The sequence below is a fragment of the Palaemon carinicauda genome, chromosome 29 (assembly GCF_036898095.1).
Source record: "Palaemon carinicauda isolate YSFRI2023 chromosome 29, ASM3689809v2, whole genome shotgun sequence".
NCBI lineage: Eukaryota > Metazoa > Arthropoda > Malacostraca > Decapoda > Palaemonidae > Palaemon > Palaemon carinicauda.
The window spans coordinates 75,514,033-75,541,969 of record NC_090753.1 but is presented as its reverse complement, the minus strand read 5'-3'; the positions used below and the strand labels follow the sequence as shown (position 1 = coordinate 75,541,969).

At 44.2% G+C, this 27,937-nt stretch overlaps 1 protein-coding gene across 1 annotated transcript; it reads left to right on the top strand.

Moving 5' to 3' along the window:
- The first annotated feature begins 109 nt into the window (after positions 1-109).
- Positions 110-27,937, top strand: LOC137622252 (mitochondrial import inner membrane translocase subunit Tim22). Its single transcript, XM_068352769.1, has 5 exons — positions 110-527; positions 20,057-20,142; positions 20,307-20,402; positions 20,578-20,650; positions 27,660-27,937. Exons 1-5 carry the CDS (start codon positions 284-286, stop codon positions 27,737-27,739), a joined length of 579 nt encoding a protein of 192 aa, XP_068208870.1. The 5' UTR covers positions 110-283; the 3' UTR covers positions 27,740-27,937.

Here is a 27,937-nt window from a genome sequence, read left to right as displayed (position 1 = left end):
TCTTCAATTTTACAAATATATAACAGAGAATAAAGGCAACTATGATAATGTTGAAAGAGTTGTGAGATCAAATTGTGACAGAATGGAGAGCCGTTACAAAGACTACAGCTGTCCTGAACTGTTGTTACTGTTCTGTATTGGATTAGGCTAAGCCGTCGCGTGAACGTCAATATTACACATTTATTTGTTTATTTAAGTGATTTACATTAGTGAAAAAAATGCTCTGGAACCGTTACTGAGTGATTGAATATAATATTAAGAAAGAATTAAACTCTGGTGAACCATGGCGGCCAGTGAAACGAGTAACGAGAAAAATATCCAGGCTAACATCGGAAGGACGTTGCTATTCACACCACAGGAAATTGATCAGATTGCAAAGTACCTCATTGCAAATCCCACAAGAGTCAGAGATAATGTAATCATTCCAAGGACTTTTGTCCCCACCATTATGAAGACAAGAGAAGAAAAGGCCGTCGAAGCCGTATTCGAAAGCTGTCCATTCAAGTCGGTCATGTCCTTAGTTGCCGGTAATGTTATGATGCCAGAAATACCGGTATTATTTTACTGTATTACAGGGCAATGTAACCTAGGAATAAAAATTTAGTCAAATCACGTTATTTACTACAGGAAAACATATTTTCTGTTCGAAATGAGAATCTGTAATACAGTAAATCTTTACCCTAATGGTGTAGTACCACAGAATTTGAACAAGTCATTATATTTAAACATTGTAACAGGATATATATAACAATAGACATTATATTTAAACATTTTACAGGAAACATATGTTTTCCTGTTGAAAATAACGTGATTTAACCGGTTTTCACCTTCATATCCTAAGGTAGAAAACATGGAGCCTTTGTATATCAGCGGCCAGTTCCTCACCCGTTGATTAAAAAATGAACATCGATAATCCTAAACTTTCCCCCCTGACCTAACATACAAGCCGTTTTGTTACCTGCTTACCTACGCATCCCCCTTACACTGCCCCATTCTAGGTTACATAATAATACATATAGGTGGCCGCTATCATACATACACCCCGAAAACATTTCTAGGGGTGCATTGTTAAAAACATTATCTAACTGTTATAAGCGTTATTTATTAATTTTTTTTTTGTCTAAATGCACACTTAACCCTAAGAGAAAACACATTTTGGGGTGTATGTATGATAGCGGCCACCTGTATGTATGGTTACGACAGTGTAAGGGGGGTCGCAGGGGGCCATTAGCCCCCCGTTAGGAAAGTAGGTAAGGATACGGCTTGTAGGTTAGGTTAGTTGAGTCCCATTTTTAATCCACACGGGAGAAACTGGCCGCTGATATACAAAGGCTCTCATATTGTTATGAATGTTATTTATCAATGTTATGAACATTTTTTAACATGCTTTTTTTTGTTTTTGTCTAAAAGCATACTTGACTCCAAGGGAGAAACATTTCTAGGGGTGCATTATTACAAACATTATTTGATAATCTTTTTTTTTTTTCTAAAGTTGCACTCGACCATAGAGAATAGAATATTTTCACTGGGTGTATTTGATGATGAATCTTAACCAGATCATTGACATTAATTGATATTAATAAGCTCATGGCCCTTAATTTAATCTAGGATGCTGTGCCCTTACTCATCAGGGGACGCATGGGTATTTGACCCCCCAGACCCTTACAAACCTTATTTGTACGTAAACTGCCCTAGAATTTGTTGTTCTTACTCATATTGTACCATAGTATCTAAACGGTGTACGGGTGAAGTCATACAGTATCTAGATTAGCCTAGTATAAGTTTCGTAAAGGTTAGATATGCTAAATAGGTTAATTATAAGATACTAGAATGTCACGCCAAGTACAGGAATTACCGGTATATATTTTTCCATCTGTTTATCTTCTTTTATGAATTGTTGTTGGGGCATACGAGTTTTTCATGCGTTACCCTATATAACACATTTAACCCTTTTACCCCCAAGGGACGTACTGTTACGTTTCACAAAACACTTCCCTTTACCCCCCTGGACGTACCGGTACGTCCTTGCAAAAAACTGCTATTTACAATTTTTTTTTGCATATTTTTGATAATTTTTTGAGAAACTTCAGGCATTTTCCAAGAGAATGAGACCAACCTGACCTCTCTATGACGAAAATTAAGGCTGTTAGAGCAATTTTTAAAAAATGTACTGCAAAATGTGCTTGAAAAAAAGATAACCCCTGGGGGGTTAAGGGTTGGAAAAGGTTCAAATAGCCTGGGGGTAAAAGGGTTAAAAGGTGTCTGGTTTCAGTTCTAATTTCATCTGAAGAGACGCTCAATGGAACATCATCCAGGGGAGCCCATCCACTCACCGTGGTGCACAACCAAAGCAGTAACTTCTCCAGTACTCAATGCTTTTATGAAAGTATGATATGATATTAGTTAGGGCATTGGAACTTGCATAATTGAGCAGGTCTCTCCAAATAAATGTTTTTAATCTCATATCCTATTGCCAGCAGCCACTATTTGTGTTACAGATTTTTATAGAAAAATAACCGTTCTTCCCCTACCGGTACCATTTTCAAATGAGGGAAAACGTATTATTATTACTTGCTAAGCTACAACCCTAGTTGGAAAAGCAGGATGCTATAAACCCAGTGGCTTCAACAGGGAAAATAGCCCAATGAGGAAAGGAAACAAGGAAGTAAGAGAAGTAATTAACAATTAAAATGAAATGTTTTAAGAAGTGTAACAACATTGAAATAAATATTTCATATATAAACTATAAAAAAACTTTGACAAAATAAGAGGAAGAGAAATGAGATAGAATAGTTTGGCTGAGTGTACCCTCAAGCAAGGGAGCTTTACCCCAAGACAGTGGATGACCATGGTGCAGGGGCTATGGCACTACCCAAGTAGAGAACAATGGTTTGATTTTGGAATGTCCTAGAAGAGATGCTTACTATAGCTAAAGAGTCTCTTCTATCCTCACCAAGAGGAAAGTAGCCATTGAACAAAAACATTGCAGTGGTTTACCCCTTGAACGAGGTAGAATTGTTTGGTAATCTCAGTGCTGTCAGGTGTATAAGAGTAGAGGCGACTATGTAAAGAATAGGCCAGACTATTGGTTATATGTGTGAGCAAAAGGAAAATGAACCGTAAGCAGAGAGAAGGATCCAATGTAGTACTGTCTGGCCAGTCAAAGGACTCAGTAACACAATAGCGGTAGTATATCAACGGGTGGCTGGTGCCCTGGCCAACCTACTACTGTACCTGTAAAAGAAGAGGAAGAGATAGTCTAGATGCATTCTAACCAAACCACACCCACCTAAACTGATAATTTAGGGGACGGCACTCTTCTCCCCCGTTATGACACGATTTAATATTGCGTTGCATAAATAAAACTTTGTTTCATTTTCACTTGCGTTAAATAACTGTAAATTAATATAACTTTAATCATTTAAGACACACCACAGTTATATAGTGAATGGAGAGTGTTTTATATATATATATATATATATATATATATATATATATATATATATATATATATATATATATATATATATATACAGTATATATATATATATATATATATATATATATATATATATATATATATATATATATATATATATATATATATATATATACCTGTATATATATATAAAATAAATGACCAAAATAAATTGAAGGTCTTGTGGGAGATGGGAGACATGCTCTTGTCATGGCAACAACAGTTATCTGCTAATTGACGAAGAGCAAATCATAAAAAAATGGAAGCTGATGTATGACAACAACATCCATGGACTCTAGCACTCTAATGATTTGGCAAGTTTTAATTGGCTCAATGCATTGGGCAATGATTACTTGAAGAGAAAAGAATAGAAAACATTGTAATAGGTTAACCCTTTTACCCCCAAAGGACGTACTGGTACGTTTCACAAAAGCCATCCCTTTACCCCCGTGGACGTACCGGTACGTCCTTGCAAAAAAATGCTATAAAAATTTTTTTTTTCAATATTAAACTTACCCGGGGATCATATAGCTGTCAGCTCTGCTGCCCGACAGAAAAACCTAAGGACAAAATACGCCAGCGATCGCTATACAGGTGGGGGTGTACATCAACAGCGCCATCTGTCGAGCAGGTACTCAAGTACTCCATGTCAACACAGAATCAATTTTCTCTCTGTCGTGCCACCGGCAAGACCTACTAAATACGCTGTTGTTTTCTGGATTGATTTTCACGTTATTTGGTGAAGTATTCATTTCTGGTTATTAGCTATCGCTGTGCAGAAGTTATCTTCAATACTTCCTTGCATTCTTTTATTGAATTTTGGATTATTTGTTGACGACTTGGATAGATTTTGAATTCCCCCTTTGACTAATTCAAGATGTCTGACCCTTCTCAAGTCCCCAAGTACAGGAAGTGTAGCGCTAGGGACTGTTCAAGGCGTCTTCCGAAGGCCTCTATCGATCCGCACACCATTTGTTCCAATTGTAGGGGTAAAGCCTGTCAATTGGAAGATCGATGTGAGGAATGCGTTGGGCTTTCGGAATTCGATTTTCAAGAATTCCTGAAATATGCACGTAGGCTAGAGAGGGATAGAGCCAGGAAGAGTTCGTCTCGCTCAGTTGATTTTTCCTCTCCCCATGCCCCACAACCTATTCCTTCCCCTGTAGTGGTCGCTCCCGACCCCCCTGCTAGCTCTCATCAACCTTCGATGGCAGATATGATGCGTGCCATCCAGGCTCTGGGTGAGAGAGTCGAGTCATTGGCGAATGACCGCAATCAACTCATGGCTGACGTCAGGGAGTTGAAAGGTAAAAGTGCAGTGGGAAGTGAAGTGAGTGTTTGTGCAGTGGAAAGTGTCAGTGTTACGCATGAGGGTGCGTCTGTTCGTGCCTGTCGTCCTCCCAGTCCGGGACCTCTTGCAAGCTCCCAAGCCCAGGGGAGAAGCAATGTCGTACGACCAAAGGGTTCGACAGGCTTTAATCAGCGGACAGACGTTCCCTCCGTGGTTTCGGACGTATCTTGCCTAGATCGTCCCACCCACAAGAAGACGAGTGAGCCCGTTCATTCCTCGTCTGCGGAAGAGGTTTCACGCCAGAAACGATGGACCAAGGTCTCACGGCCTCTTAAACGCAAGGTCCCTTCCGAGCAAGTCCAACGGCCCAGGTGTAGCCACTGGGTCAGTTCGGACTCGCTGCAGTCCTCCGACGACTGCACACCTCCTAAGAGAGGCAAAGTGGTACCGCAACAGGCAGTAACTCCGTCTGTTGCCGCACCAGCTGCTGTAGACCCTAAGTGGTCTTTGCTACAGTCTATGCAGACTCAGTTAGCTTCCTTTATGCAGGAGTATCGTGCGGAGAAGGTTGACGCTGCACCCGTTAGCCTACAACCAACCACGGTTGTGCGCCCAGCAGACGCTGAGGCTGCCTGCTCCCACACTCCAGCTGTGAGAGCTCCTCCACCCATGCGCAGTCGACCCTGCCAGACGCATGTTGACGTTCACCGACGCGCGGAACCCTCCGTTGACGTTCGTGTGCTACCACAACAACAGGAGGGTGGAGTTAAGTTGCCGTGTTTTGACGCGGTGCGTCAGCCTCCGCAACCCACGGTGGTCTCCGCTATCCGACCACAGTCAGGAGTAGACGCTTTGCGTCCCCACTCAGCTTTGGTTGTTGCCAGTTCTCAGACTGACCAACAGTTCCGTGACGTTGGGTCCAGTGCAGCCACGCATGCACCCGTGCTGCCGGACTCAGCCGACCAGCTTTTACCTACTCCTTTGCCGCTTCCTCCTCAACATTCAGACGATGGACTCTCTGATGATGACGACGCTGCACATCTTGACGACCAACACTCGGACATCGACGAACCCAAGACCACGCCTCCCTCCTTAGACTTTAGGAAAGTGCTTGCGCTGTTCAAGGATTTATATCCGGATCAGTTTGTGTCTGCAGCACCACGCTCGCCTCCCTCTGAGTTCGCTTTAGGCATGCAGTCAGCAGCTCCTGCCTTTACGAAGCTCGTACTCGCTCGCTCGCCCAAGAGAGCTTTAAGGGTACTGGGAGAGTGGTTGCAGTCCAAAAAGCAACTTGGGAAGACAACCTTCATGTTTCCCCCGGCCAAGCTTGCTTCCAGATCTAGCGTCTGGTATGCCACGGGAGAAGTTCTCGGCTTGGGAGTTCCTGCCTCTGCCCAGGGCGACTTCTCAAGTCTGGTAGACTCTCCCCGCAGGCTGGCTATGAGACGCTCCAAGATTTGCTGGACTCCTTCGGATATGGACCATCTTATGAAAGGAGTTTTCCGTGCATTCGAAGTCTTTAACTTCTTGGACTGGTGTTTGGGAGCGTTGAGCAGGAAGACCTCCCCTTCTGATAAGGAAACTTCCATGCTCATTATGTCCTGCATGGACAAAGCCATACGGGATGGTCTAGTGAGCTTGCGGCTTCTTTCGTGTCCGGGGTCCTCAAGAAGCGGGATCACCTTTGCTCCTTCTTGTCAGCTGGAGTCACCCCATGTCAAAAGTCGGAACTTATGTATGTTCCGCTCTCGAAGTGTCTCTTCCCTGAAGAGTTGATCAAGGAGATTGCCGCCTCCTTGATCCAGAAAGACACTCATGACCTGGTGGCGTCATCCGCACGCAAAGCCACCCCTTTGCCCTCCGTGCCTAGACCCAGGATGGACACTCCAGCGTCAAGGTTCATTCCGCCCTTTCGTGGCAGAGCCTCCAGCAGAGGAGGTGCTCGTGCCGGAAGTCAACGTGGGAGCAAGAAGAAGGGTTCCAAGTCCTCTAGAGGCAGAGTCTGACTGCCACCTTCTTCAGACAGCAGTGGGAGCCAGGCTCAAGAACTACTGGCAGGCCTGGGAGAACAGGGGCGCAGACGCACAGTCTGTGAAGTTACTCAGAGAGGGGTACAGGATTCCATTCTTGCGCAAGCCCCCTCTAGCAACAACTCCCATCGACCTCTCTCCCAGGTACAGAGAGGAGGACAAGAGACTAGCTTTACAGCAAGAGGTGTCTCTCTTACTACAAAAGGGAGCGGTAGTCATAGTCCGGGACCATCAATCCCCGGGCTTCTACAACCGTCTCTTCTTAGTGGCGAAGAAGACAGGAGGGTGGAGACCGGTGCTAGACGTCAGTGCTCTGAATGTCTTTGTCACAAAGCAGACGTTCACCATGGAGACGACAAAGTCGGTTCTAGCATCGGTCAGGAAGGAAGACTGGATGGTCTCGTTAGACCTAAAGGACGCTTACTTTCACGTCCCCATCCACCCAGATTCCCAACCTTTTCTAAGGTTCGTTTTCGGGAAGGTTGTATACCAGTTCCAAGCCCTGTGCTTTGGTCTAAGCACGGCACCTCTAGTTTTTACCAAACTGATGAGGAATATTGCCAAATTCCTGCATTTAGCAGACATCAGAGCCTCCCTCTATTTGGACGACTGGCTTTTAAGAGCTGCGTCAAGTCGTCGCTGTCTGGAGAATCTAAAGTGGACTCTGGATCTGACCAAGGAATTGGGTCTCCTGGTCAATATGGAAAAGTCCCAACTCGTCCCATCCCAATCTATAGTATACCTAGGAATGGAGATTCAGAGTCAAGCTTTTCGGGCTTTTCCGTCGGCCCCCAGAATCAGTCAAGCCCAAGAATGCATCCAGAACATGCTGAAGAAGGACCGATGTTCAGTCAGACAGTGGATGAGTCTGATAGGGACGCTTTCATCACTGGACCAGTTCATCGCGTTAGGGAGACTCCACCTCCGACCCCTTCAATTTCACCTAGCTGTTCACTGGAGAAAGGACAAGACGCTAGAAGCGGTCTCGGTTCCTATTTCCGAGAAGATGAAGTCTTCACTGACTTGGTGGAAGAACAACATTCTCCTCAGGGAGGGTCTGCCACTGGCTGTTCAGACCCCCGACCACCTTCTCTTCTCGGACGCATCGGACACGGGCTGGGGTGCGACATTGGACGGTCGGGAATGCTCGGGCACGTGGAATGCGGATCAAAGAACGTTGCACATCAACTGCAAGGAGCTACTGGCAGTTCATCTGGCCTTGAGAAGCTTCAAGTCCCTCCTTCTAGGCAAGGTGGTGGAGGTGAACTCTGACAACACCACAGCCTTGGCGTACATCTCCAAGCAAGGAGGGACTCATTCGATGACGTTGTACGAGATCGCAAGGGACCTCCTCACCTGGTCAAGAGATCGAAACATATCCCTAGTAACAAGGTTCATTCAAGGCGACATGAATGTCATGGCAGACCGCCTCAGCCGGAAGGGTCAAATCATCCCAACAGAGTGGACCCTTCACAAGAATGTATGCAACAGACTATGGGCCTTGTGGGGTCAGCCTACCATAGATCTGTTCGCAACCTCGATGACCAAGAGGCTCCCAATTTATTGCTCACCGATTCCGGACCCAGCAGCAGTTCACATAGATGCCTTTCTTCTGGATTGGTCCCATCTAGACCTTTATGCGTTCCCCCCGTTCAAGATTGTCAACAGAGTACTGCAGAAGTTCGCCTCTCACGAAGGGACAAGGTTGACGTTGGTTGCTCCCCTCTGGCCCGCGAGAGAATGGTTCACCGAGGTACTGCAATGGCTAGTAGACGTTCCCAGAACACTTCCTCTAAGAGTGGACCTTCTGCGTCAACCGCATGTAAAGAAGGTACACCCAAGCCTCCACGCTCTTCGTCTGACTGCCTTCAGACTATCGAAAGACTCTCGAGAGCTAGAGGCTTTTCGAAGGAGGCAGCCAGAGCGATTGCTAGAGCAAGGAGGACATCCACTCTCAAAGTCTACCAGTCGAAGTGGGAAGTCTTCCGAAGCTGGTGCAAGTCGAAATCAGTATCCTCAACCAGGACCTCTGTAACTCAGATAGCTGACTTCCTTTTATACCTAAGGAAGGAAAGATCCCTTTCAGCTCCCACGATCAAGGGTTACAGAAGCATGTTGGCAGCAGTCTTCCGTCACAGAGGCTTAGATCTTTCCAACAACAAAGATCTACAGGACCTCCTTAAGTCTTTTGAGACCTCGAAGGAGCGTCGGTTGACCACACCAGGTTGGAACTTAGACGTGGTACTAAGATTCCTTATGTCAGCAAGGTTCGAACCACTTCAATCAGCCTCTTTTAAAGATCTCACTTTGAAGACTCTTTTCCTCGTCTGCTTAGCAACAGCTAAAAGAGTCAGTGAGATACACGCCTTCAGCAGGAACATTGGATTTTCATCTGAAACGGCTACATGTTCCTTACAGCTTGGTTTTTTAGCCAAAAACGAACTTCCTTCTCGTCCTTGGCCCAAATCGTTCGATATTCCAAGCCTTGCTAATTTGGTTGGAAATGAACAAGAAAGAGTACTATGCCCTGTAAGAGCTCTTAAGTACTATTTGAGACGTACTAAACCATTACGTGGACAGTCAGAAGCTTTATGGTGCGCCATTAAGAAACCTTCTTTACCTATGTCTAAGAATGCAGTTTCTTATTATATCAGACTTTTGATTCGAGAAGCTCATTCCCATCTGAATGAGGAGGACCATGCTTTGCTGAAGGTAAGGACACATGAAGTTAGAGCTGTCGCAACTTCAGTGGCCTTCAAACAAAACAGATCTCTGCAGAGTGTAATGGATGCAACCTATTGGAGAAGCAAGTCAGTGTTCGCATCATTTTACCTTAAAGATGTCCAGTCTCTTTACGAGAACTGCTACACCCTGGGACCATTCGTAGCAGCGAGTGCGGTAGTGGGTGAGGGCTCAACCACTACATTCCCCTAATCCCATAACCTTTTTAATCTTTCTCTTGAAATGTTTTTTATTGTTGTTTTTTGGGTTGTCCGGAAGGCTAAGAAGCCTTTCGCATCCTGGTTGATTTGGCGGGTGGTTAAATTCTTTCTTGAGAAGCGCCTAGATTAGAGGTTTTGATGAGGTCCTTTAGTATGGGTTGCAACCCTTCATACTTCAGCTCCTAGGAGTCGCTCAGCATCCTATGAGGATCGCGAGGCTCAGTAAGGAAGACGTACTTAAAAAGGCAGAGTAATTGTTCAAGTCGACTTCCTTACCAGGTACTTATTAATTTTATGTTTGTTATTTTGAATAACTGCTAAAATGAAATACAAAATACTTAGCTCTTAATGTTAACATATATGCTGGTCTCTACCCACCCCCCTGGGTGTGAATCAGCTATATGATCACCGGGTAAGTTTAATATTGAAAAATGTTATTTTCATTAGTAAAGTAAATTTTTGAATATACTTACCCGGTGATCATAAATTAAAGGACCCACCCTTCCTCCCCAATAGAGACCCAGTGGGCCGAGGAGGAAATTGGTTCTGTGTTGACATGGAGTACTTGAGTACCTGCTCGACAGATGGCGCTGTTGATGTACACCCCCACCTGTATAGCGATCGCTGGCGTATTTTGTCCTTAGGTTTTTCTGTCGGGCAGCAGAGCTGACAGCTATATGATCACCGGGTAAGTATATTCAAAAATTTATTTTACTAATGAAAATAACATTTTTCAATATTAATCTTACCCGATAATCATGTAGCTGTCAACTCTGTTGCCGACAGAAATCTACGGCAGGGATACGCCAGCGATCGCTATACAGGTGGGGGTGAACACCACAGCGCCATCTGTGGTCAGGTACTCTAGTACTTCTTGTCAACACCACCTCAGTTTTTCCTCTGTCGTGCCTCCGGCTAGACCTACATGGATACGCTGTTGATTCTGGAGTTATTGCTCACGATTTGGTGATGTATTTGCTCTAGAGTTTAGCCTTCGCTATTCAGGAAGCTATATCATTAGCTTAGCAAGTTTTTGGAATTAATTTGATTTAATTTTTTATTTAATTTTGGTACGAAGAGAGTATGAACTCTCTTTCACTTTTAAATGGCCGACCCTTCCCTTAGACGGAAGTGTTGGTGTCGAAGAGAGTATAGACTCTCTTAATTTTGCTTAACAAAGTTATAGATTTATTTTATATCTCTCCGCCTTTTATAGGCCTCTTTGATTAACTTCCTTTTATTATAAACTTATTAAAATTAATTTTTATATTTGTTTATATTCGACCTTTCCTAATAGTAGGCGGTCTTTTCTTGGAACCGAAGTTAATTAACTTTGAGCCCGTCATTTCGTTTTTACCTGTTAACATATTATGCTATTTTAATGTTTTTGAAAGAATTTCTTTGATAGTCTTGTACTGTTTTCAAAGTTGAACTAACGTTTTGTTTTGTCTCTGCAGTTGTTGACGTTCAGAACGTTCAACTTGCGCTCTATCGTTACGATAGAGAGAGAGTCTATCACGGTGTCACGTTGCAGTAAGAGTAAACCGATTCTAGCGTTTTGTTCATTCTTTCTTAGCTTAAATGGTTCTATTCTAATAAAGGAACTTTTTATTTGGGAAACCTTTCAGTTTTTTTCCTTTAACAATAATATGTTTTAACGATATATATAATTGGGCTCTTCTCTCAGGTGCTAAGTCAAGAGAGAGAGAGAGAGAGATAGAGACGGAGGGAGAGAGAGGAGGATAAACGTTTCGTTCAGGCGGGTAACGTTGTTATCATTTTTGCTCTTCTCCCTAGTCTCTTTAGGGGAAGAAGGTAAACGTTTCTAGAGTTTTATTCTTGTTCTCAGACTTTATGCGGTGAGAGATTTTAAACGTAGTTTTTTTGATCTAGTGTTTAATCTCTTTTCCAGCCACTGAATTATTTATCTTTCATTATGTTTTTCTGTTACATTGTAATACTGTTTTCGCAATTACTAACTTTTAATGAAGGATAGAATTGCGTGTTTCAGGTACAAACCACTTAAAGTTTCGAGTTCAGTGAAATAAGTGCAAACAGAAAATCAAAAGTGATACAGTGATAAGCGCAAAGTGTTACAGTGTTGCGTTCGAGGGTTCGTCTGTTCGTGCCAGTTGTTCGCCTAGTCTGGGACCTCTTACAAGCTCCCAAGCCCAGGGGAGAAGTAATGTCGAAGGACTTATGGGTTCAGCAGGCCTTGATCGACGAACAGACGTTTCCCTCCGTGGTTTCGGGTGTAACCAACTCACGTAGCCGACGTGATCACCCCACCCACACAAAGACGAGAGAGCCCATTTATTCCTCGTCTGCGGAAGAGGTTTCTCGCAGAAACCATGGACCAAATCTTGCAGCTTTTAAGTGCAAGTCGGTCCCTTCCGCGCAAGTCCAACTCCTAGGTGGTGCCATTAGCACTGGGTCAGTTCGGACTTGCTGCAGTACGACAACTGCACACCTCCCAGAGAGGCAAGGTGGTATCGCAACAGACAGTAACTCCGTCTGTTGCCGCACCAGCTGTTTTAGACCCTCAGTTTCAACGGACAGTAGCTCCGTTTGTTGTTGTCTTTCTTAAACTCTAGTGGTCTATGCTGCTGACAATGCAGTCTCAGCTTGCGGTGTTGATGCAGGAGTTTCAGGCAGAGAAGGTTAACACACCTCCTCCTGCGAGCGCTCCTCCACCTCTACGCAGTCCAGCCTGCCAGACGTATGATGTTGAGGTTCCTCAAGCTACCTCCATGCGTGAGCTGCCGCATTGGGAGTTGCCAGATACCAGCTCTGTGCAGCAACCTCCACTTTCCTTGAGGCAGGAGCCTCTTGCCACGCGGCAACCTCCTCAACACTTGAGGCAGGAGCCTTATGCTTTGCAGCAACCTCCTCTACCCTTGAGGTAGGAGACTCATGCGTTGCGACTACCTCCTCCATCCTCGAGGCAGCTACCTCTTGCGGTGCGACAACCTCCACCATCCTCGAGGCAGCAACCTCAACTCCACCTCTGTGCAGTCCACCCTGCCAGACGTATGATGTTGAGGTTCCTCAACCTACCTCCACGCGTGAGCTGCCGCATTGGGAGTTGCCAGATACCAGCGCTATGCAGCAACCTCTTGCGTTGCGGCAACCTCCACCATCCTTGAGGCAGCAACCTCAACTCTTGCGGCAGCCACCTCCACTCTTGAGGCAAGAACCTCAACTCTTGAATGGGCTCTCGTGGCATGGTTGGTTTCGACCTGGCCTTTCATTAGAAGGGGCTAGCGTTCGATCCCAAGTATGAGGTAGAAATTTATTTCTATTTGAACACGATGTTGTGTTGATATTTATCCATATTGACTCATTAGGGGTAATTTGAATGAATTACTACCAATTGTGTCACGTGGTGGCCCGGGGAAATCTGGTAAAACTCGCTGGTAAAGAGACTGATGTCTCACCAGGTAAATCCTCGGACAGCTAGATTAGTGTCAGGTTCAGATTTCTTTAAAAAATCCTCCTCTACCCATGAGGCAGCCTCATGCTATGCGGCATCCTCCTCAAACCATGAGGCAAAAGCCTCATGCTATGCGGCAACCGCCTCAACCCATGAGGCAGGAGCCTCATACTATGCGGCATCCTCCTCAACGCATGCGGCATAAGCCTCATCCCTTGCAGCTTGAGCCTCATCCCATGCAGCATGAGTCTCATACCATGCAGCATGAGCCTCATCCCATGCAGCATGAGCCTCATCCCATGCAGCATAAGCCGCACGCCATGCAACATGCTCTGCTTACCTTACAGCATGCTCTACATACAGCATGCTCTGCATACCTTACCGCATGCTTCTCAGTCACACATCTTTGGTTGTTGCCAACTCACTAGACTGTCAAGCAGTTTCATAACGTTGCCTTCTAGTCTGCTGCTTTTGCACCAGTGAAACCCTCACTGAGAGAACTTAGCTTTTCTCGGATATGGTTCCTGTAGATGAGAAAGTGCTATTCTCCCTCCTTCTGATTTTCCCTTGAGGACTCTGTCATTTGGAGAGGAGCCTTTAGCTGCTTAGCCTCCTATGGACTTTTATTTAAGCATAGCATGCTTCCAGGGAGGGTAATGGTTCCACTTCAGTCGCTAACCCCGTCTGTTACCACACCTGCTCCCATAGACCTTGAGCTGTGTTGCAAGACATGCAGTCCAAGCTTAGTCCTTGTTAGAGGATTTTTTGTTTACGGAGTCAGTGTGTCACTGGGAAGACGTTCAACAACCAGCAGAAGTGTCTTGTTGTGACGCAGTGCGGCAACCTCAGCAACCCGATAAGGAGTTGTCTGTACGACCCAGACAGTCTAGACAGCTTCGGGTTGTCACTGTACTTCCTCGCTTCCCCATGGTTGACAGTTCACAGACTGTGCAGCAGTACCATGATCTTGTGTCCGGCTCCGTCAGACGACTAGCTTTTAAGAGCTCCCACAAGTCGTCGCTGTCTGGAGATTCTCAGATGGACTATGGATCTGACCAAGGAACTGGGCCTCCTGGTCAATTTTGAGGAGTCCCAGCTCGTCCCATCCCAGACCATTGTCTACCTGGGTATGGATCTTCAGAGTCGAGCTTTTCGGGCTTTTCCGTCGGCCCCAAAGATATACTAAGCCTTAGATTGCATCCAGAGCATGCTGAGAAGGAACCGATGCTCAGTCAGGTAGTGGATGAGTCTAACAGGGACACTTTCATCGCTGGCACTGTTCATCGAGTTAGGGAGACCCCACCTCCCCCCCTTCAGTATCATCTAGCGGCTCACTGGATAAAGGACATGACGCTAGAGACGATCTCAGTTCCTGTTTCCGAAGAGAGGAGGTCTACTCTCACGTGGTGAAAGAACAGCTTTCTTCTCAAGGAAGTCTACCTTTGGCTGTTCAGAAACCCGACCGCCGTCTCTTCTCTGACGCATCAGACACGGGCTGGGGTGCGACTTTGAACGGACAGGAATGCTCGGGAACATGGAATCAGGAGCTAAGGACACTTCACATCTATTGCAAGGAGCTGTTGGCGGTTCATCTGACCTTGATAAACTTCAAGTCCCTCCAGCTTAACAAGGTGGTGGAGGTGGACTCTGACAACACCACAGCCTTGGCTTACATCTCCAAGCAGGGAGGGACTCATTCGTGGAAGTTGTTCTAGATCGCAAGGGACCTCCTCATCTGGTCAATAGATCGAAAGCTCACGCTGGTAACGAGGTTCATTCAGGGCGATATGAATGTCATGGCAAATCGCCTTAGCCGGAAGGGTCAGGTCATCCCCACAGAGTGGACCCTTCACAAGAATGTTTGCAGCAGACTTTGGGCCCTGTGGGGTCAGCCAACCATAGATCTGTTCGCTACCTCGATAACCTAGAGGCTCCCGTTGTATTGTTCTCCGATTCCAGACCCAGCAGCAGTTCACGTGGATGCTTTTCTGCTGGATTGGTCCCATCTCGACCTGTATGCATTCCCGCCGTTCAAGATTGTCAACAGGGTACTTCAGAAGTTCGCCTCTCGCAAAGGGACACGGCTGACGTTGGTTGGCTCCGCTCTGGCCCGCGAGAGAATGGTTCATAGAGGTACTGCAATGGCTGGTCGACATTCCCAGGACTCTTCCTCTAGGAGTGGACCTTCTACGTCTACCTCACGTAAAGAAGGTACATCCAAACCTCCACGCTCTTCGTCTGACTGCCTTCAGACTTTCGAAAGACTCTCAAGAGCTAGGGGCTTTTCGAAGGAGGCAGCCAGAGCGATTGCCAGAGCAAGGAGGACATCCACTCTCAGAGTCTATCAGTCTAAAGGGGAAGTCTTCCGAAGCTGGTACAAGGCCAATGCAGTTTCCTCATCCAGTACCACTGTAACCCAGATTGCTGACTTCCTGTTACATCTAAGGAACGTAAGATCCCTTTCAGCTCCTACGATTAAGGGTTACAGAAGTATGTTGGCAGCGGTTTTCCGCCACAGAGGCTTGGATCTTTTCCACCAACAAAGATCTACAGGACCTCCTTAGGTCTTTTAAGACCTCAAAGGAACGTCGGTTGTCCACTCCAGGCTGGAATCTAGACGTGGTCCTAAGGTTCCTTATGTCATCAAGATTTGAACCTCTCCAATCAGCCTCTTTTAAGGACCTCACATTAAAAACTCTTTTCCTCGTGTGCTTGACAACAGCTAAAAGAGTAAGTGAGATCCACGCCTTCAGCAGGAACATAGTTTTCACATCTGAAACGGCTACATGTTCCTTGCAGCTCGGTTTTTTGCTAAAACGAGCTTCCTTCACGTCCCTGGCCTAAGTCGTTCGAGATCCCAAGCCTGTCCAACTTGGTGGGGGACGAACTGGAGAGAGTACTTTGCCCAGTTAGAGCTCTTAGGTACTATCTAAAAAGGTCATAACCTTTACGAGGACAATCAGAAGCCTTATGGTGGGCTATCAAGAAGCCTTCTCTTCCAAGGTCTAAGAACTCAGTTTCTTACCTATTCAGGCTCCTGATTAGGGAAGCACATTCTCATCTGAAGGAAGAAGACCTTGCTTTGCTGAAGGTAAGGACACATGAAGTGAGAGCTGTGGCTACTTCAGTGGCCCTCTAACAGAACCGTTCTCTGCAGAGTGTTATGGATGCAACCTATTGGAGAAGCAAGTCAGTGTTCGCATCATTCTATCTCAAAGATGTCCAGTCTCTTTACGAGAACTGCTACACCCTGGGACCATTCGTAGCAACGAATGCAGTAGTAGGCGGGGGCTCAGCCACTACATTCCCATAATCCCATAACCTTTTTAACCTTTCTCTTGAATACTTTTTATGGGTTGTACGGTTGGCTAAGAAGCCTTCCACATCCTTGTTGATTTGGCGGGTGGTCAATTCTTTCTTGAGAAGCGCCGAGGTTAAAGGTTGTGATGAGGTCCTTTAGTATGGGTTGCAGCCCTTTATACTTCAGCACCTAAGAGTCGTTCAGCATCCTAAGAGGACCGCTACGCTCAGTAAGAAAGACGTACTTAATAAAGGCAGAGTAATGGTTCAAGTCGTCTTCCTTACCAGGTACTTATTTATTTTATGTTATTTTTGAATAACTAATAAAATAAAATACGGGATACTTAGCTTCTGTGTTAACATGTATGCTGGTCTCCACCCACCACCCTGGGTGTGAATCAGCTACATGATTATCGGGTAAGATTAATATTGAAAAATGTTATTTTCATTAGTAAAATAAATTTTTGAATATACTTACCCGATAATCATGATTTAATTGACCCACCCTTCCTCCCCATAGAGAACCAGTGGACCGAGGAAAAAATTGAGGTGGTGTTGACAAGAAGTACTAGAGTACCTGACCACAGATGGCGCTGTGGTGTTCACCCCCACCTGTATAGCGATCGCTGGCGTATCCCTGCCGTAGATTTCTGTCGGCAACAGAGTTGACAGCTACATGATTATCGGGTAAGTATATTCAAAAATTTATTTTACTAATGAAAATAACATTTTTTTCATTTTTGATAATTTTTTTTTTAGAAAATTCAGGCATTTTCCAAGAGAATGAAACCAACCTGACCTCTCTATGACAAAAATTAAGGCTGTTAGAGCCATTTAAAAAAAATATGCTGCAAAATGTGCTGGGAAAAAAATAACCCCCTGGGGGTTAAGGGTTGGAAATTTCCAAATAGCCTGGGGGTAAAAGGGTTAAGACAATATCAAATGCAAAATATGTCTTTTCCATTCTTAGGGGTCAACAATAGACTTGGGAAACATCAGCGGTGTTCACATTTTTGTCGATTGATACATAATTTTCTATACACTGACCCCTGTTATACATACATACATACATATACCAAGGCACTTCCCCCAATTTGGGGGGGTAGCCGACATCAAAACAAATGAACCAAAAAAGGGGACCTCTCCTCTCTAAAACTAGAGTGTGGGGAGCAGTCACTCTCCCCCCAGCTGCATCTCTTTGCTGATGTCTCACAGGATTGTAAATACAGGAGAGGGGGTTCCCAGCCCCCTCGTCCCGTCCCTTTTAGTCGCCTCGTACGACACGCAGGGATAACGTTATACAAACAAAACATCCCAATTCCTGTCTGTTGTGATATTGAAGTACTGTATCGTAACTTATTCATAGAAAACGGTTGAAGCTGCTTCCAAAGGTAATATACAAAGAGCAAAATTTAGTAGCCTAATTTTGTTTGCATTGATGTTTTGGAATTTCACATGAAATATATTCTTTGCAATTTTGGGTCATGGTTTATCAACTTTAGATTTCTCACCGAATACTGTACATGTACTATATACATTCCAAACAGGTTATCTTGTGTTTTATACATATCTAACCATTATTGGTAGTGTAAATCAATTTCTTTATTCATCAGCCCACTATATATACTGTTACAAAATTAATATGACAGATACAGTAAACCTAAATCACACTATTACCAATTGCAAAATTTCAGTACATACAATAGTTTTTATTGTGACGTCAGTAATAATTCCCTATTACGCATAAAGCACAAAAATGTATTAAGGATAACTAAAAATGCATTCTAACCTAACAAATCTAATCCTAACCTAACATATAGAGTCCTTTGTCCCTTCACCTAACCAGGCCTAAATCTCCGTAAGTCACCAAAAATACTTAGTAGTATAGAATGGTATGCAGTCCTTAAAAGACTTGGGGACCTTCCCCCCTCACCTACTCTGACCATTAGCCAGAAGTCACTGAACATACAGGTACAGTAATTTTTATAAACTGATCTAACCTATAGTCAATTTCTTTTAGCGATGCAGATTTGCACCGACTAGCAGCGGTGCCCTTTTAGCTCGGAAAAGTTTCCTGATCGCTGATTGGTTGGACGAGATAATTCTAACCAATCAGAGATCAGGAAAAGTTTCCGAGCTAAAAGGGCATCGCTGCGAGTCGGTGCAAATCTGCATCGCTAAAACAAATGGACTATAGTATGCTGGGTAAATGTGCCACATCCTCACTTAACGTGGCCTAGAGTGCAAACAAGAAGAATTCACTCCTTCCTAATCTTGCCCATCATGCCATACTTGGCATGAGTGGTCATATCCCTGTGTGCATTTTAGCATTGCACTACTTGACATAAACAGTACAGTACGTATTTCTTATCGTAAGTTTTGAAGCTTGTGTGTTAGCAGAATAATTTTGAATATATGTATCTTAACCCTTTAACCCCCAGGCTATTTGGAAATTTCCAACCCTTAACCCCCAGGGGGTTATTTTTTTCCCAGCACATTTTGCAGTATATATTTTTTTAAATTGCTCTAACAGCCTTAATTTTAGTCATAGAGAGGTCAAGTTGGTCTCATTCTCTTGGAAAATGCCTGAATTTTTTCAAAAAATTATCAAAAATATGAAAAAAAAAATTTTAGCATTTTTTTGCAAGGACGTTCCGGTACGTCCATGGGGGTAAAGGGATGGCTTTTGTGAAACGTACCAGTACGTTCTTTTGGGGGTAAAAGGGTTAATTTGATTACTTTTAGGGATGATTGACTTTTGGAACATTAGCTCAGGATGGATGATTTGTTACCATGTGGTCCAACTCTTTCTTTAGTTAAGGAATCTTGGACTGTTTAAATTCTTCATAGTTGACTATAACTGCATAGTCATATCCTTCTGAAGCTGTATTTTTCATTGTTCATGGATAACAAACTTACATTAATTGGTACATGTTCATTCAATCTAAGATGATTGGTAATGGCAGAAGTATGGTTCCAACCTTAATAGTTTGTTGTTCATGGAAGCAGGTTTATCACTTCTTTTGTGGTTAAAACTTTCCATTAATCCCCATTTATTTTCTTTTTCATGGAGAGGAGTGTGGCCTAGATAATAGTATTATGTAACAAAGTAATTAACGACTTAGCGGGCAAGTCCAAAACAGAAGGATGACCTGGAGGGCGCGAGTAGTAGGTGTCGGTGGGGTAGTCCAACTGTATTCTCTAGGGCCTGTCACGGCCCTCCCCTTTGATGAAGGGATTATCTAAATGGAAGACAACCTGTGAATAGTGGTTTTCACACGCCCTTGTTGTATACACAACACCCACAAGGTGATCGCGCGAGGGTAGTAACCTCTGCATTCCATGCTTTTATCTTTCTCTAGTATATTTGGAAGATTTATATTAGAAAAGTGTAAAGAAGGACCCTTTTCACCGGGCGTCACAGGTCTCTCCCCAGAAATAGATTTTTCCTTCGTCAAAATCCCTTTATGTAACCCATCCCCGTGCTGAAAATAAACTTCTGTCAGCTATCTCAGTCTCCATGGAGAATATGATGCCCCAAAGTTATGAATTCATTTTACAAATTATGTATTCTCCATTTAGGTTTTGTCCTTGGTGGAGGTATTGGTCTGTTCACTTCCAGCATCACGCCTCCAAATCCCGAACTGCCTCCGCAGACTGCAAGAGAGGTAAATAAGTAAGATATCCCCATACTGTAGTCAGGATTAATTTCACTTGTTATAGACAATTATACTCGGCCATTCTGGCGATGATAGTTTACGCTGTTTGTTTATGCAGATACTTTAGAAATGGTCTTCTTTGTAATACACAAGTGTTAACATTTATTTTTCAGGTATTGAGGGAAATGAAAGCATCAACTTTGTCATATGCTAAAAACTTTGCTGCAATCGGTTTCTTGTTCTCAGGTGTTGAGTGCACTATTGAAACAGTAAGTACTGTACTGTACTTTTACGATTTTCTTTAGTTTTACATTTGAATGTACTTTGCTTAATAGTTGCTTAGTGCTATTTTAATTTATATAAGTTCCAATTATTCTAGTATATTTATGCATGTGAAGAATTTTCTAGAAAAATTATGCAAACATTAAAATTTTTCCTTTCCAGTATCGAGGGACTACTGACTGGAAAAATGGCACATACGCTGGTGGAGTAACTGGTGGTATTTTGGGTTTAAGAGGTAAAGTCAGTTTTTGGTGGTTTGTAATTGGAATAACACTATTTTATTCTTACGCGAAACAGACCTTTGTCATTCAAAAAGGTTATACTCAAGCATTAGCTGGAAACAGCCAATTAAGAGCTATCGAGGTTCTGGCGGCCTCCCTCCACTAGTGAGTGTGGTGGACAGGTTGTGAATGGCACTGGGCAAACCATTGTATCTCTGGCCATTGCCAGTTCAGATGTGTCCTCTCTTCATCTGGCCTTTGAAGTTTTATACTTGTGTTAATTGCTTTCTCTCTTTTTCAGTACGATTGTTGAGTAAGTTAGTGTGATTCGTATGTGTCCTGGTATTGATGGAAATCACGGTGGAAGAGGTCTAGGTGGGATCGTTCTCCTTCGAATTCATTGTCTTCGAGGTTGGGCAAGAAGCCTAGATCTTGTCTTTCGATTACAGAAATTCCCCTGCCTGCTTGTTCTTCATGTTCCAGTCTCAGGAAGAACTGAAGGACGACGACCAAATGTTGTTTCAGGAAGTTCCTAAAGACGTAGACCCTTCTGCTTTCCACATCGAAGCACAGGAACCTATGTTTGAGGTTGATCCTCTCGCTTCATGTTCACCCCCAGTCATTGGGCTTGCGCCAATTGAAGTTCACTGAAACCCGGTCGAGAAGCACTCTTTAGTGCCCATGCTTTCGCCTCCTGCTAGCGCTCTGGACTCCTGTGATCAGCTCTTTATTTCTGATCATTAGTCATACAGTGAATTCTCAGGCTATAGCCTGCCATTATTGCCAATACATTATGTGAGGCGATCAACCCTCTTCAGATCGTCTGCCTTTATACTCTCCATCATCAGCGAAGAAGTCTGTCTTTCCCTTTGCTCCTAGTGGAACTTATATCCTTTATACGTGTGATCTCAAAGATAGGTTATCTATGGCGATTACACCTAAGCATAGGGAGAATGTAGTGCCTAGGGTTGATGACTCTTGCCAAGATCAGCTTCGCGCGGAGCTTATCGTGACAGAGCCCCATTAGTTAGTAGGAGAGGGGTAGCGCATCTGCTGTCCCACAAGATTAGGTAGCATGAAGCTCATCCCCCATTACACAGTTCTGGGGATCACGATGCTTTCCCTAGCGGTTCACACCGTCATTTATTGCTGTCTCACCCAGAGGTTTCTCCTCAACTGGTTTCTGTGTAGGATGAGGATATTCTGCCAATTTGAGAAAAGACCCCTCTGTCTTGTTCTTGGGCCATAGGCCTACGTATGCTACTGTTATCCAGAATTGAAGGTTGTTGCGCTGAGTGATAAGACGATTAATTAAACAAAATACCGACCTGCATCTTCCCTCCAATTCCGAGAGTTGTTCCCCAACCTCACCGAACGTTACTTAGTAATTGTGTAGGACCAAATAGAGTTGGCAACGTGTTCAACTTCCTGAGGAAAATCCTCCTATTTACAAGAAACAAGATGAGCATTCGCAATCCTTTCACCATCGATTACCTTCCAGCAGGAGGGGTCAAGGTAGGTGAGAACCATGTTAGGGGAAGCAATCCCCTCATGTAACCACCTGTGGGACAATTCCTGGCCAGTCAATGGACAAGGTGGAGGTTCCATAGGGCAGATCCCTGGACAATGGAGGTCATTCCCTCCAGGTATTGTGTTACGTTCATCAGCTGTCACTCTCCTCTCACTTGAGCGCTGATGAATTGCTCATTGTATTTGAGATGGTCTCCTAAATATCTCTTTTAAAAGGAAATTCGGACTGTGCTGGTAAAGAACATCCTCGAAGCAGTTGCCGAAGGGTCTCCGGGCTTTTACAGGAACTTGTTCCTTGTCAAGAAGCTGACATGAGGTTGGAGGCCAGTCATAGACTTGTCTCACCTTAACAACGTTTTTCTTCTGACAAGGTTTAGAATGGCGACTCCAGCACAGTCCTACAAGCGTTAAGGGGAAACGACTTCCTGCTATCCATAAACCTAAAGGATGCATACTGTACTTTCAGATTATTATTCACTCAAATCAAGAAAGTATCTTAGGTTTGTTCTGAGAGAAAGGGGCTTTCAGTTTTGAATTCTATGCTTCGGCCTGTCTACAGCACCTCTAATCTTTACAAGAGTCTTCGCCCTGGATTCAAACTGGGCTTATGCCTTGGGCATTGGGCTCCTTCGCTATCTGGACGATTGGCTATTACTGGTGCAGTCAGAAACCCATATTTTTATCCACAGAGACCTTCTTATTGACTTCTGTAAGGTTCTTGGGATTATGATAAATCTCGAGAAGTTGATGCTCATTTCTCATCGTCATCTTCGCTACTTGGGTGTGGATATCGATTCGGCAGAAGCAAAAGCATATTCATTAGAAGACAGGCTCCGCAGGCTGAGAAAGTTTGCAGCAACATTCCTCAAGAAGAATATACTTGAGGTTAAGCAATGGCAGAAGCTTCTGGGACATCTATTTCCACTAGACTCTCATTCCATTCAATGGGCGTTAAAATCCCAGTGGTTTCAGAGAACAGTCTCCCCGTCCGTTCTCGTCAACGTGACTCCTGATGGCAAGAAGGATCTGACATGGTGGCTTCAGTAGGAGAACTTTTTAAGCGGGTCCCCATTGCAGGCACCTCCTCTGTAGGTTTTCCTTTTCTCAGATGTGTCCTGACAAGGGTGGAGAGCACATTAAGTAACCAATTATTTCTCAGGTCTATTGGCACATGAGTACATGATTTATCACATAAACTACTGGGAACTGAAGGCAGCATATCTAGCTTTTCTCCACTTCATGGATATTCTTCAGTCACTTGATAGTGTTGATGAATGGCAACACAACCGTGGTATTCACATCAACAAACAAGGGGGGATCCATATCTCGACCCTCTGTCAGTTGGCAGTGATGAGGCATAAGTGGCAAGGATTAATGCAGTTACCTCTCAGCCTGTTTCATTCCAGGGAAACAAAACATCATCGCAAACAGTCTGAGTTGACGAGGTTAGATCGCTGGCTCAGAATGGTCTTTGAATCCTCTAGTGACGAGGGAACTTCTGACTTTGTGGGGTTCTCCGATTATAGAAATGTTTGCCCTACACCTGAACAACAAACTGGAGGTGTACTTCTTGCCTGTCCTGGATCTGTCACCAGTAATGGAAGATGTATTCCAGCATCGATGGGACGGGATGGACGATTGTGTTCCCGCCTTCTGCCTCATAAGACAGGTGTTCAAGATCATGTTGACATAAAATCTTTGACTAATGCTAGATCCACCCAAGTGGCTTTATGCAGAGTGGTACCTGGACCTTCTCATTGGGGTTCCAAGAGAACTCTCGAGATGGAACAACTTTCTGTGTCAGTCCCACATCAAGAGGTACCACAGTGCAGTGACCTGCCTGTCTCTTCATGGCTGGAGGTTATCCGGTATCCCCTCAGAGGGAGATGCTTTTCATACCCGACTGCAAAACAATTCTCTGGATACTGCCGCAAGTCATCGACAGCAGTCTACCATGCAAAGTAGTCTTTTCTGTGATTGATGTTGTAAAAGAAACAGTGGTTGACTTTCTATTTTACTTACGGAAGGAGAAACTTCTTTCAGTAGCCATAGTGAAAGGCTATCGCTCAGCCTTTCGCCACGTTTTTTCATCTGAAAGTAATAGATCTCTCCTCATCATGGGTATTATTGGCTTTGACTTGCTGCTTCAAACAGATCTGTTCACCTCGGGAAATCAAACCACCTTCTAGGAGTGTGATAAATGTTCTTAGATCTCTTAAGATGGCACCTAATGAACCCTTAAAGAGAGCCTTTGATAGAGATCTTACCCTAAAGATGGTCTTCCTATTATCCTTGGCGCCAAAACAAATGGGCGAACAGCATTGTCTCTCTTTTTTAATATCACACTCTGAGAGGTGGAAGCAACTGTCGTTCTCCATTGTACCTGAATTTGTCGCAAAAATGTAACATCCATCGATTATTGGCTAGGTTTGACTCCTCCTCAATATCATCTCTTATGCTGATAATCAAGACATTCTGTTAACATGGCCTGTAAGGGTTGTTTGCATGTACTTAAAGCAAGCAAGTTGGTATCGTCCAATGGCACAAGACCTTTTAGACAATGATAAAAGTGCAAAATACTCAGGATCAGGTGACGGATTTGAGTCGTTGGATGGTAGACGAAAACCTTCGGCGAGGCCAGAATCTTCTCGTTCTTCCTCGGGATTTAATGCTCTTCACAGATGCATCAAAAGAAGGGTGGGGGCTCACCTGCTGTGCCATACGATCTCCGCCCTTTGGTCAGAATCAGAAAGGTACCAGCACATAAATCTTCTAGAGATGAGAGCAGCTTACCTAGCTCTTCATCAGTTCCAACAGTTGCTGGCAGGTCACTCTGTGGTGCTGATGAACAACGACACCACAGTACTGTAGTGGCTTACATAAAAATACAGGGCGGTACCTTTTCGCAGCCTCTATGCCATCTTGCAGTAAAGATCCTCAGATGATCAGAAGAACATTCAGGAGCTCTATCAGCTTGCTTCATTCCCAGCAAGAGGAATGTGCTCGCGGACAATCTGAGCAGAGCGACTCAGATGGTAGGCTCCAAATGGTCTTTGAATCGTCAGATAGCCAACAAAGTCCTGACTTTGTGTGGTTCCCCGGCAGTAAACCTGTTCACAACATCTCTGAACAGCAAGCTCCCGCTTTACTGTTCTCAAGTCCCGGACCCTCAGGCTCTATGGCAAGATGCATTCCAACAACAACGGTGGGACAATATCAACGTGTACGCCTTTCCCCCATTTTGTCTGAGGAGAATCTCAGACTGCTCAACAAAACCAGAGCATCCAAAGATCTATTCATGACCATTGTAGCTCCGCTATGGCATCACGCAGAATGATTCCTAGACCTCCTGCAACTTCTCGTAGATTGACCGAGAGAACTCCCTCCATGACCAGATCTACTCAAACAGTCACACATGAACATCTTCCACAAGACTGTGCAGTCACTTCGACTTCACGCGTGGAGACTATCATGCGTCGCCTCACTCAGAAGGACTTTTCACGACAAGTTACGGAGAGAATGTCCGGACACTTGCTTAGGTCCTCAGCCTTGGTCTACCAGGCCAAGTGGAGAGTCTTCTGTTGTTGGTGTCGTGGAAGAAACATCTCTCCACTTGATACCACTATTCCAGTAATAGCGGAGTTTCTTGTATACCTTCGGGAGGAAATTTTCCTTTCAGTATTGGCGGTGAAAGGCTATCGCTCAGCCTAGAGCCTCGCCTTCAAGCTGAAAGGAGTCAACATTTCCTCTTTGTTGGAGCTTTCTCTACTATCGCTCAGCCTAGAGCCTCGCCTTCAAGCTGAAAGGTGTCGACATTTCCTCTTTGTTGGAGCTTTCTCTACTCATACAGAGTTAGGAGATCACTTGCCCCCAGTCAGAGATCAGGCCTCCTCTTTGGAACGTGGTTTGCGTCCTGAGGTCCTTAAAAGGGCCTCCCTATGAACCATTACGCCATGCAACTGACCGAAATCTCACTTTGAAGAGAGCGTTCCTGCTCGCTTTAGCCTCGGCTAAGAGAGTCAGTGAACTTCATGGCCTCTCATATAACATCGCCCATTCAAGGGGAGGGGGGAAGTGACGCTCAGCTTCGTCCCTGAGTTTATTGCTAAGACTCAAAATCCGGGGGTGCTGGACCTTAGATTTGGGCCCTTTCAGATTTTGAGTCTTCATTCCATAACCAACGACCCAGATCAGTTGTTACTTTGCCCAGTGAGGAGTGAGATACTATCTTAAACGCACTGCAGCAACACGGCCCAGACTAACTTCACTGTTTGTTATTTCAGGGAGAGTAAGAGGAGGATCACAATGAACACAGTTTCCTCCTGGATTCGCCAAGTGATTGAAAGAGCCTTGGCTCCATATCCTCCTCAGGCTCCTCAACCTAGAGCTCACGACGTCAGGGGGATCAGTACTTCCCTGGTATTCAAATGCAACTTTTCCGTGTTGCAGGTCCTCCAAACTGGTGTGTGGAAAAGTCAAATCACATTCACAGCCCATTACCTCAAAGACATGACCCACAGGAGGCTCGATACGTTTACTATCGGTCATGTGGTGGCTGCTAACAAGTGGTTTAAAATATCTCAGGTTCCTTAATGGGCAAGTACCTGTTGGTCGAGGGCATTGGTTACCCGGGTTAAGACTAGGATGAATGGGAAGAATGTCTGGCTTTCCTTCCTTTATCTTCCCCTCTCTTGGGGTACAGCGACATGGGTCCCTCTGCAAGTTTGCTTAACCTCTGCAGGTAATTATCACTTCCTTTGTGTAGCCTAGTATAAGCCATAAAATTTCTATACTGTCCACGTCCCCATTGCTTCTGCGCAGAAGCAATGGGATACGTCTTGTTATTTTTTCTTATTGAAAACTCAGACGTTTCATACAAATAACAACCTCTATTTTACTAAATTGCACAGTCCGCGAATATACTGTACTCACTTTGTATATTTCACCGAGGTGTCAAAGTTTTCCCTCGACCACAGTCATATATTGTACTAGGTAAAATCGGGTCAATGTCCATGCCAGATCTAGGACTTCCACCCACCTAAGAGTGAGTCATCCTCATAAATAACAGAAGGTTTGTTAGTACTGTATGGGAACAAATGACAAAATCGGAGATAATTTGTATTTTTCCCTAACTAATACAAACCCGGGGTTATTTATATAAACTGGCCCGCCATCACCTGTCCCCCAGAAGTCCTGCCTGCAATAAAAAGTGACGTCTCACAGCTGTGAGAGTATATATAGAGGCGGCTGATTACCCCCCAGCCACTCCCTGCCTACCCTCTAAGTGGTTAGGCAGGGTTGCCACCTAGCATTTAAAGTCTAATGGCTACCTCCAGCTGCCGCTGAAAGAATATCCACATAAATAACTCGAAGTTTGTATTAGTTATGAAAAAATACGAATTATCTCAGAATTTGTCATATTTATATCTTTGAAAAGGAGAAAAACAAGTTTAAATTTTAATGACTATCATTAACATGTACTTTATTTTTCAGCGGGACTCAAAGCTGGTGTACTGGGTGCGGCTGGATTTGCTGTGTTCTCGTTTGCAATTGATTATTACTTCAGGCACTAATTGTATATTTATTGTCCACGTAACAATTATTGTAAATATACCGGTAATTGATTTTTTAGTAAAATATTTAGCATACAGTATATATATCTGCTGAAGACCTGCTGTTACTTTGAAATAGTATATTTTAACTTTAAGAATTCTGACAAAAGCTGCCGTGTTGGTCAATAAACTACTGTACTGTATTTGTTATTGCTATAA

What these genes read in the sequence shown, in the direction of transcription:
- LOC137622252 (XM_068352769.1), top strand. Translation starts at nt 284, where the DNA reads ATGGCGGCCAGTGAAACGAGTAACGAGAAAAATATCCAGGCTAACATC. An exon ending in CTCCGCAGACTGCAAGAGAG is followed by an intron (nt 20,143 to 20,306) that starts GTAAATAAGTAA and finishes TTTATTTTTCAG; the next exon opens with GTATTGAGGGAAATGAAAGC. An exon ending in TTGAGTGCACTATTGAAACA is followed by an intron (nt 20,403 to 20,577) that starts GTAAGTACTGTA and finishes TTTCCTTTCCAG; the next exon opens with TATCGAGGGACTACTGACTG.